The following is a 12,144-nucleotide window of genomic DNA, read 5'->3' on the forward strand; positions in this document are numbered from 1 at the left end:
AGCCATGATCACATTGAATGGCGGTGCTGGCTCGAAGGGCCGAATGGCCTCCTCCTGCACCTATTGTTTATTGTCTATTGGTCAACTTCAAGAGAAAAAATGCAAGATCAAACATTTTCTTTGAAAAGGCTGTTATACAAGAAGTAAACCATTTTTTCTTTATATGCAGTTGACATTTGTGGCTTTACTGTTTATTCACAGTGTTGCACCTTCAGTGATCAAGAGTCTGGGATACTCCAGCTTAAACATCATGTTCTGGTGTGAGTTGGAAATGCGCCCTCTCTGCACGGAAGAATCAGATACATAGAAATTATATTCCCTGATGACTATCCTCTAGGCTAGGCAGATGGAGAAGCAGCATCGAGAATACAACCACCTTGTCGAAGGGGGGGGAACAATATTTGAAACATGTGGAGTGAACCATGTGGTGTTATGTAAGTGCTCCTCCCACACACACCATGGGGACTCTTACCTGGTACAGGTGCACTACAGGGACTCGCTGAAGCACCTGAGACACTAGCTCACAACACCCATAACACCCAGAAGGTAAGGGTGTCCATAGAGTCTTACAGCACAGAAACAGGCCCTTTGGCCCAACCTGCCCACACTGATCAACATGTCCCACCTACACTAGTCTCATTTGCCCACGTTTGGCCCATATCTCTCTCATTTTCCTATCCATGTACCTGCCCAAATGTTATTTAAATGCTGACTTTGTACCTGCCTCAACGACCTCCTCTGGCACAAAATGCTGGAGTAACTCAGCAGGTCAGGCAGCATCTCAGGAGAGAAGGAATGGGTGACGTTTCTGGTGGAGACCCTCCTTCAGACTGAAGAAGGGTCTCAACCCGAAGCGTCACCCATTCCTTCTCTCCTGAGATGCTGCCTGACCTCTTGAGTTACTCCAGCATTTTGTGAATAAATACCTTCGATTTGTACCAGCATCTGCAGTTATTTTCTTACACCTCCTCTGGCAGCTCGTTCTAGATGCCCACCATTCTCTGAATGAAAAAGTTGCCCCTCAGGTTCCTATTAAATCTTTCCCCTCTCACCTTAAACCTATGCTTTCGGAATCTTGATTCCCCTACCCTGAGAAAATTAACTCTGTGCGTTTACCCAATTTATTCCCCTCGTTGTTTTATACACCTCTAGAATATCACCCTTCACCCTCCTGTGTTCCAAGGAATAAAGTCCTAGCCTGCCCAACCGCTCCCTAGAGCTCAGGCCCTCGAGTTCTGGCCACGTCCTTGTGAATCTCTGCACCCTCCCCAGCTTAACGATACCCTTCCTATAACAGAGTGACCAAAACTGAACACAAGCCAACATCTGCCATCCTCTTAACAGCTTCTTCCCAGCAACCGTCAGGCTCTTGAATACTGCACAACACTAACCTCCGCAACTACGATCTTCTGTGGACTGTGTCTTTGGTTACACCACAGACTTCAGCGTTGAACTATTATGGTTACCTAGTACATTAATTTAGTTTGTTGTTGTGTGAACTGAGGTACAGTGAAACGTTTTTTGTGAAAAGTACAGTGAAAAGTATTACCATTATTAATTTGTTGTATTATTGATCGTTCAATATTTTGAGAGTTATTACATGCATGATAAGCTGTAGCAAGTGAGAATGTCATCGTTCCATTGCCGGTACACGTGACAGTTAAACTGGCCATCAGCATTTGTCCAGTATCTCTAAAATCTAAAAAAAAATCTTTTAAAAATCTACTTGTAGAATGGAATGTATTGGAACAGAATGCTATTGTCACGGTAAATAATTAGGTTTAGGTTTATAATTGTCACGTGTACTGAGGTACAGTGAAAAGCTTTGTTTTGCATGCTATCCAAACAGATCAGATAATACTATACACAAACACAATCAAGTCAAACTCAAGTACCATAGGTAGAGCAAAGGGGAAGATACAGAGTGCAGAATATATTTCTCAGCACTGTAGCGCATCAGTTCCACAAAGTCGAAAGTCTACAATGGGGTAGAGGTGAATCGGACAGTAACCTAGCTTATGGAAGGACCGTTCAGAAGCCTGATAACAGAGGGGAAGAAGCTCTCCCTGAGTCTGGTGGTGCGCGCTTTCAGGCTTCTGAACCTTCTGCCGGGCGGGAGCTAGGAGAAGGAGGAATGACCGGGGTGGGACAAGGCTTTGATTATGTTGGAAGGAACTGCAGATGCTGGTTTAAACCGTTGACACAAAATGCTGGAGTAACTCAGCGGGACAGGCAGCATCTCTGGAGAGAAGGAATGGCAGTGGAGGCCAATTCTCAGAAGGCAGTGGAGGCCAATTCTCTGAATGCATTCAAGAGAGAGCTAGATAGAGCTCTTAAGGATAGCGGAGTCAGGGGGTATGGGGAGAAGGCAGGAACAGGGTACTGATTGAGAATGATCAGCCATGATCACATTGAATGGCGGTGCTGGCTCGAAGGGCCGAATGGCCTCCTCCTGCACCTATTGTCTATTGAATGGGTGACAATTCGGGTGGAGACCCTTCATTGTTGTGTGTACCAAAACGTCACCCATTCCTTCTCTCCAGGAGTCACTCCAGCTTTTTGTGTCTATCTTTGATGATGTTGGCTGCTTTTCTGAGGCAGCATGAAGTGCAGATGGAGTCAGTGGTGGGGAGTCTGGTCTGGTCTGGGCTACATGTACAACTCTCTGCAATTTCTTGCGGTCTTGGGCAGAGCTGTTCCCAAATAAATAATCAAATGGTCGTTCTTAAGAAGAAAAAAAAGCAGTGTGAAAGTTCAGAGTGTGGCGCAGGTGTGATTCAATCAAGGACATCTGAAGCCAGCCAACATCTCTCTGGGTCTGGACTTGCTCCAGAATGTTACACTGGAGCAAGACACCTGAAAAAGTCCGCGGTGTGAGATTGTCGTCAACAAGACAGGTGATGGATGTCCATCTCGGCAGCGTGTGTCATATTCCAAGCTGTCCAGAACATAAACACTCGCACAGTTCAAGCGGGTTCAGAATGAGTCAATTCTGAAAAAATGTGTTATTTTCCAACCTATAAGGAAACGCATCACGGCTTATTGTGGCTGTTTTGCCGGAAGGTGCAAAAATAACGAGCCGTTCCGCGGGCTGCCTCGTGTTTTTATCTTCGCTCAACAAAGCGGGGTATCTATCGCTCCATTCACTTTTGACCAAAACATCGACATGCATTTCCATTCAGCTCTCAAAAACAACCGGGAGACGCGGGGCCACAAGTTGCCAACTAGTTGCAAAGTCGGGGGAGAGAGCAATTGCCCCCAGCCACACGGGAGACCTCCTTGCCCCTTGCCCCTTACACCCACCCACACGGGCGACCTCCTTGCCCCTTACACCCACCCACCCACATGGGCGACCCCCTTGCCCCTTACACCCACCCACATGGGCGACACCCTTGCCCCCACCCACATGGGCGACACCATTGCCCCTTACACCCACCCACCCACCCACCCATCCACATGGGCGACCCCCTTGCCCCTTACACCCACCCACATGGGCGACCCCCTTGCCCCTTACACCCATCCACATGGGCGACACCCTTGCCCCCACCCACACGGGAGACCCCCTTGCCCCCACCCACACACACAGGTCCAAAGCGGGCAGCCGCCGCCTCTGCTTTGGGCTGTGCAGTGATTGGCAAGTTGTCTCTGCAACTTGTCTTCGTGTCCGCAGTGAGTGCAGCAGCGACTCAGCGGGACGGGCAGCGTCTATAGCGGGCGATGCTGCGGGTCGGGACCCCTCCCCTCCCCTCCCCTCCCCTGCCCTGCCCCAAGAGACGCTGAGTTACTCCGGGCAGCGCCCACGGCTCCCCTCCTGCCCATCAGGGTTGCGTGGCCGGGATGATGGACAGCGGCGCCGGCCAATGGGAGGCCCTAGGGGGAGGCCGCCGGCCAATCGGGGCGGTGCGGGGGCGGGGCGGACGAGCGGACAGCAGGTTGGGTTGCGGCGGCACTGACAGACGCGGGCTGGCGCCCTGTGATCCACCTCTCCCTCTCTTCCTCCCTCTCCCTCCCACCCTCCCTCTCTTCCTCCCTCTCCCTCCCACCCTCCCTCTCCCTCCCACCCTCCCTCTCCCTCCCACCCTCCCTCTCCCTCTCTCCCCCTCTCCTTCCCCTCTCCCTCCCTCCCTCTCCCTCTCCCTCCCTCCCTTCCCCTCTCTCTCTCTCTCCCTCCCTCTCCCCCTCCCTCCACCCATCCCTCCCTCTCCCTCCCTTTCCCCCTCCCTCCTCTCCCTCTCCCCCTCTCTCTCCCTCTCCCTCCTTTCCCTCCCTCCCCCACCCACCCAAACTGGCTCATAAAGCAGCCCACTTCAGTGCAACTTCGCACTCCAGGGCCTGAGACATAGCGAGAGGTTGAGCAGGTAGACACAAAATGCTGGAGTAACTCAGCAGGTCAGGCAGCATCTCGGGAGAGAAGGAATGGGTGACGTTTCGGGTCGAGACCCTTCTTCAGACCAGGACTTTATTTGTTGGAGCGCAGGAGGATGAGGGGTGATCTTATAGAGGTGTATAAAATCACGAGAGGAAACGACAGGGTGAACGCACAGAGTCTTTTACCCAGGCTAGGGGAATCAAGAACCGGAGGGCATAGGTTTAAGGTGAGGGAGGAAAGATTGAATGGGAACCTGAAGGGCAACTTTTTCCACTCACAAGGGTGGTGAGTTAATGGAACGAGCTGCCAGGGGAGATAGTTGAGGCAGGAACGATAATAATAATTAAAAGGCATTTGGACAGGTACATGGATAGGTTTAGAGGGAGATGGGACAAACACAAGCTGGTGGGACTAGTGTAGATGGGGCATCTTGGGCGAGATGGGCGATAGGGCCTGTTTCCGTGCTGTGAGACTTTATCTGTCTAATGAATGCTGCACTGTTATGAGCCTGGCTGACAGGGAGCTGGCATTTGTTATAGTTCATAGAGTTGTACAGCTGTACAAGTCGGCCCACCTTGTCCACTTTGTTTGCATTTGGCCCACATCCAATTAAACCCTTCCTGTCCATATATCTGTCCAAGTCTTTTAAAAGTTAGAATTGAATCCGCGTCTATAGCTTCCTCTGGCAGCTCGTTCCAGATACGGACTACCCTCTGAATGAAAACGCTGCGACCTGAGGTCCCTCTTAAATCTCTCCCCTCTCACCATAACCCTGTGCCCTCTAGTTTCAGAATCCTCTACTCTGGGAAAAAGACTGTGAGCGTTCACTTTATCCGTGCCGCTCATGATCTTGTACACCTCAATAAGGTCACCCCTCAGCCTCCCACGCTCCAAAGACAAAAGTCCCAGCCTATCCAACCTCTCTCCCTGTAACTCAAGCCCACAAGCCCAGGTAACATCCTGGTGGATCTCTTCTGCACCCTTTCCAACTTAACGACATCCTTCCTGTAGCTGGGTGACTAGAACTGTACACAGTGCGCTATGTGCGGTCTATACTTTGATTATTTGATTACTGACAAAAAGAAACAGATTTGAGACCACAATACCCAAAAGAAAAACAATCAGAAATTCTCGCTGATTTCAGACAGGACGTTCATTGAGTTGTACAACACGGAATACAGGCCCTTCAGCCCACCTTGGCCAGCGGGGCAGCTCTGTGCAGGAAAGAACTGCAGATGCTGGTTCAACTCGATAGTTGACACTAAATGCTGGAGTAACTCAGCGGGACAGGCAGCATCTCTGGAGAGAAGGAATGGGTGACGTTTCGGGTCGAGACCCTTCGTCAGACTGATCCTGATTCAGTCTGGAGAAGGGTCTCGACCCGAAACGTCACCTATTCCTTCTCTCCAGAGATGCTGCCGCTGAGTCACTCCAGTGTGGAACAGTCTACTGTGTGGAAGTCTCTACACACACACACACACACACACACACACACACCATCCAAAGTGTCGTCCCACGTGCCTGCATTTGGCCCATAGCCCTCTCAACCCTTTCTATACATGTATCTGTCTAAATGTCGTCTGAAGAAGGTGTGGAATTGTTCAACGCGACCAACCCGCGAACAAAGTGCTGTCACAAACTTCACCGCGAACGCGGGATTATTTCAAAATCACGTCGACTAAATCTGGTCCCCAATTTGGACGCAGTTTGGATATTTTGGCAACACTTTGTAAACTGCGCACGTTTTTATTTAAATCCAGCTCAAAACTTTTTACTCCAGTTTTGTGATCAGAGTGGCCGGGCTATAAAGCAGGCAGCTGCTCATCGGGGTATGCCAACTGATTAGTGTGGTCGCAGCCAAAAGACAAAATAAGTTGATCCCCCCCCCCCCCCCCCCCCCCACCTATGCTCAGCCTACGACTCGGCCCCGCTGAGCTAACTAATAATTGACGCGAGAGCCAACAGCCTCTGAACAAACGGGATTTGCTCCACACAAACTCGGCCTTCCCCGATCCATGCCCTTTACACCAGCCGGCGCCGCATTTAACAACGTAAATAAGGTATAAACATGATCAAATAGGCTTGTTGCCAAGTCATGGCGCGACTACCCTTATAAACCTCATACAGACTTTCCCACAACCAAATTGTCTTGAAATGACACCATTTTTTGGTGTCAAACTATCCAAAAGCACAAGAAAAGGCTTTATTTGGTTTAGCGAACGTCAGTCAATATTGATGTATTTGCAAATCAATTGAGTTTTTTTTTTTCTCTCTCTCAAGGCTGAACAAATCTTTTCATAATACGCAATGCGGTGGCCGCTTAACTTTAATAGCAGACTGTAAATGTGGTGCAAACAGGATTAATATTTGCCCTCGAGGATGTTTTGGAAATCCGCAGTGAAACTGTCAAAAAATGTCCCTCATCCGTTTGCGCGAGGGACAGTTCCTTGATTACTTATCCAGGATGGTCTAGAATTGTTTGGTCGCCCCAGCTATTCTACTGATCAAAGAACTGCGCCACCGTTTATAAACTAATGGATTAGTGGAAGATACGGGGGGTGGGGGGGGTGGGGGGGGGGGGGGCTCACGTTCAACAGTCTACGATTAGCAGTGTAGGATGGTGTAGAAAAATACAAATCATTTTACTTTCCTATGAGCGGAATATTTAAACAGCCAGTTTTCCATATCACTCCTATCAGATTTCCTTCCTGCCAGACTAAGTGGATGTGGAAAGTATAATAATCTTAGAATATCCACAAGTGAAGGCATGGACATTTTGCAAAAACATCTGATTTTTAAAAAAAATAGTTAAACATAACAAATCCAATCACAAGTTCGCACGCACCAGCACTGGAATATTTAAACGTTGCTCTCTTTAAATTTAAAAAAAACCTCAATTTAAAGGGAGCATTGTTTTGCTCCCTTTAAATAAAAACTAGTTAACATTTTGCTTCCTATAAATAAAAACTTAAATAATTGTTTGAACCCTTTAAATAAATAGAAAAAAAATAACACGTTGGTCCCTTTAAAACTAAATGACGTTATGATCCCTTTAGGTTTAAAAAAAACTAAATAATACTTTGCACACTAAGTAAACGCGAAGTAAAAGTGACTCACTTCAAATAAAAACAGATAATATTTTGCTCCCTTTAAATTGAAGTAGATATAATTTTGCTCCTTTTAAATGTAAAGATAACAGTAAACAATTTGCTCTCTTGAAATCAAAAACAGATAACAATTTGCTCTCTTGAAATAAAAAACAGATAACAATTTGCTCTCTTGAAATAAAAAATAGGTAACAATTTGTGTTCTTTAAATCAGAAGTTGATAACATTTAGTTGCCTCTGAAGCAACTTGTGTCTGTCTCTCTCTCACCTTCCATCCCGCTGAACTGTTGCTGTCTCCCTTGTCTTTGAAGTACGCGACACTACGGACCATCCAGTCGTAGATCTGCGACAGGGTGAGTCTCTTTTCGGGGGAGCTTTCGATGGCTTTGGTGATGAGGTCGGCGTACGACAGGTTGCCCCAGGCGTTTCTGCGGGAAGAACTGCTCTTCCTCTGGGCGGCCGAGGTGGCGGCTGCCGGCAACACTTGTTGCTGCTGCTGCTGCTGTTGCTGCTGGTGTTGGTGGTGACAGCCGGGGAGCGCACATTGGAGGTCCCCGCAGCACTCGGGCTTCGCCTCCAGCTCTTCCTCCTGCTCCTCCAGCACCAGAGCGGGCGACACCGACGCGCTCGCCCGGCCCGCTCCTTCTGGGGTGAGGTTGAAGTCTCCCGGCCGGTCGTCTTGCTTGGCCGAGGAAGCCGGCGACGAGGCGCAGCTGAAGTCGGGCCGGGGCAGGGGCCAGGTGCATGATCGCGGCCGGCACTGGGGCTCGAAATCCGGGTCGATGTCCACGGCGTGTTGCAGTGGCGGTGCTTCGGCCATGGCTCGCACCGTATCCAGCGACGGATCCCTGACACCAGAGCTACACAAGGCAGCTCTGACACACTGTAACACTCCCTGACACACGCGATCCGCTCTGTCAATGTCTCGCCTCCCCCACACACAGTATCCACTCCCACAAACTCCCCTCTCACACAGAATCCACTCCCACAAACTCCCCTCTCACACAGTATCCACTCCCACAAACTCCCCCCTCTCTCCCCCCTCTCACACTGTATCCGCTCCCTGACACAAAGTTACTTTCCACTCGGGATTTCCACCCCACCCCTACCCTACCCTACCCTACCCCAGCCAAGCCCCTCTCTGCCAGGCCCGGAGAGGGAAAAAAACCCAACACAAAGTCCAGTGAAAAAGTTACTCCGTCACTTCACCAACTGGCAGCCCCCCAAAAGGAAAACAACCCCCCTCCCCACACACACACACACACACTCACTCACACACACACTCACACACACACACTCACACACACACACACACACACACACACAGAAACTAAAGAAGGAGCCGCTGGAGAAATGGTCACTAGTCGACGAAGCTCCGAAAGGAAACAGTGATTTTGCCGGACAAAGCGAGCGGGGCGGAGCGGCCGTCAGTGCTCATAGTACTGGTGACAGAGGCGTCCTGTCTAGCTCCCTCCCTCTCTATCTGCCTCTCTCTACCCCACAGCCTCTCGCACTCTCGCTCTCTGTTTCAGTCTCTCCCCCTCCCTCTCTGTCTGTCTGTCACTCCCTCTCACTCTCTCTCACTCTCTCTCTCAGCCTCTCTCTCTCTCCCACTCTCTCTCTCTCTCTCTCTCCCTCCCTCTGTCTCTTACTCCTCTCTCTCTCCCTCTCTCTCTCAGCCTCTCTCTCTCTCTCTCTCTCTCTCTCTCTCTCTCTCTCTCTCTCTCTCTCCTTCCCTCTCTCTCTCTCTCTCTCTCTCTGTCTCTCTCTCTCCCACTCTCCCTCTCTTTCTCTCTGTGTCTCTCTCCCCCTCCCTCTCTGTGTCTCTCCCACTCTCTCTCACAGCCTCTCTCTCTCTCTCTCTCTCTCTCTCTCTCTCTCTCTCCCTCCCTCTGTCTCTTACTCCTCTCTCTCTCCCTCTCTCTCTCAGCCTCTCTCTCTCTCTCTCCCTCCTTCCCTCTCTCTCTCTCTCTCTCTCTCTCTCTCTCTGTCTCTCTCTCTCCCACTCTCCCTCTCTTTCTCTCTGTGTCTCTCTCCCCCTCCCTCTCTGTGTCTCTCCCACTCTCTCTCACAGCCTCTCTCTCTCTCTCTCACACATACACAGGCGCGGTATTGTGCCCTGGAGCTGCGCTCTCTGCCAACAGAGGGAGGGGCGGGACACAGCTCTTGACGGGCAGGCGGCTGATCCAATCAGCCTCGCCCCTTCCCCGGCCAGTCAGCACCACAGACCAATAGCAGGGCGGTGTTCTTTGTTGTTGCCCCGCCCCCAGCTCAGCCGCTACACTGAGTAAACACATGGTCCGGAGCTGACACACTCACACACATTCACACACACACACACTCACACACCACCACACACACACACACTCACACACTCACACACCACCCCACACACACACTCACACACACACTCACACACCACCCCACACACACACACACACACACTCACACACACACCCACACACACACACAGACACACACACACACATCCACACACTCACACACACACCCACACACACACCACCACACACACACACACTCACACACACTCACACACACACCCCACACACACACACACACTCACACACACACTCACTCACTCACACAAACTCATGCACACACACTCACACACACACACACACACACACTCACACACACTCACACACAAGCGCACACACACTCACACACATACACTTACACACACTCCAACACACTCACACATACACTGTCATGCACACACTCACACACACACTCACACACACTGTCACACTCACACACACACACTCACTTACACACACACACTCACTCACACTAACACACTCACACACACACACGCTCGCACACACACTCACACACACTCACACACACACTCACACCCCCCCCACACACACACACACACACACACTCCCCACACCCCCCACACACACCCACACACACACACTCACACGCACACTCACACCCCCCACACACTCAAACACACACACGCACTCACACACACTCTCTCCCCACACCCCACACACACACTCACACACACACACAATCTCTCACACACACCCTCACCCCACACCCCCACACACACTCGCACACACACACACTCACACACACACTCACACGCACTCACATGCACACACACACACACAGACACACACACACACACACTCACCCAAACACATTCACGCACGCACACCCACACACCCCCACACACACACACACTTACACGCACACTCCGCGCAAACTCGCACACACTCACACACAGACTCACGCACACACACACTCACTCACACACACACTCACCCAAACATACTCATACACACATGCCCACACATACTCACACACACACATACCCCCACACACAATCTTTCTCACACACTCACCCCACACTCACACACACTCACACTCACACTCACACACACACACAATCACACACTCACACACACTCTCCCCACACACACTCACATACACACACACTCTCACATCACACAAACCCACACACTCACACACGCTCACACTCACACACACGCACACACACACTCACACACACACTCACTCTCACCCAAACACACTCACACCCACACACACTCACACATACCCCCGCACACACTCTCTCTCACACACATTCACACCCCCCGCACACACACACACACACTCACACACACACTCACACACACACTCACAAACACACTCACTCACACACACTCACATACACTCACACACACACTCACACACACACTCACACACTCACACACACACTCACACACACACACACACTCACACACACACACAGACACACACACTCACAGACACACACACACAGACACACACACACTCACACACAGACACACACACACTCACACACACTCACACACACTCACACACACACACTCTCACACACTCACACACACACAATCACACTCACACACACACACACTCTCCCCACACACACTCACATACACACACACTCTCACATTACACAAACCCACACACACTCACACACACGCTCACACACGCGCACTCTCACGCACTCTCACACACACGCAGTCACCCAAACACATTCAGACATGTACACCCACACACCCCACACACACACACGTGCACACTCACACACACTCACACACAGACTCACACACACACACAGACGCGCGCACACACACTCACACACACTCACACTCTCCCAAACACACTCACACCCACACACACTCACACACACACATACCCCGCACACACTCTCTCTCACACACATTCACACACCCCCCACACAGACACACTCACACACACACTCACACACACACCCACAGCAAAACACACACCCGCTCTCTCACTTACACACACACACACTCCCACGCACACACAAAGACAGACATACACCCACACACATACACACACACTCACTCACTCACACACTCATACACACACCCCACCCACACCCGCACACACACACACTCTCACACACACTTTCACACACACAGACATACACACACGGACACACACACACGCATATACACATGCACACACAGCAAAACACACTCACATGTACTTACACACTCACACACACAACAAAGCACACACACTCACTTACACACACACAGACAGACATACACCCACACCCCCGCAAACACTCACACACACTCACGCACACACTTACCCACATACACACTCACACACACTCAC

General features: G+C 50.6%; 1 protein-coding gene across 1 annotated transcript in view; it reads right to left on the bottom strand.

Annotated features, from left to right (window-relative positions):
* The window catches only part of foxo1a (forkhead box O1 a), a 95,255-nt gene extending 86,842 nt beyond the window's left edge, over window positions 1-8,413 (bottom strand). The window contains exon 1 of the mRNA XM_078402849.1: window positions 7,745-8,413. Coding sequence (XP_078258975.1) covers window positions 7,745-8,296 — 552 coding nt within the window. The 5' untranslated portion in view covers window positions 8,297-8,413. The remainder of the gene's footprint in view (window positions 1-7,744) is intronic.
* Window positions 8,414-12,144: the final 3,731 nt, after the last annotated feature.

Source organism: Rhinoraja longicauda, chromosome 7, assembly GCF_053455715.1.
Source record: "Rhinoraja longicauda isolate Sanriku21f chromosome 7, sRhiLon1.1, whole genome shotgun sequence".
Classification (NCBI taxonomy): domain Eukaryota; kingdom Metazoa; phylum Chordata; class Chondrichthyes; order Rajiformes; family Arhynchobatidae; genus Rhinoraja; species Rhinoraja longicauda.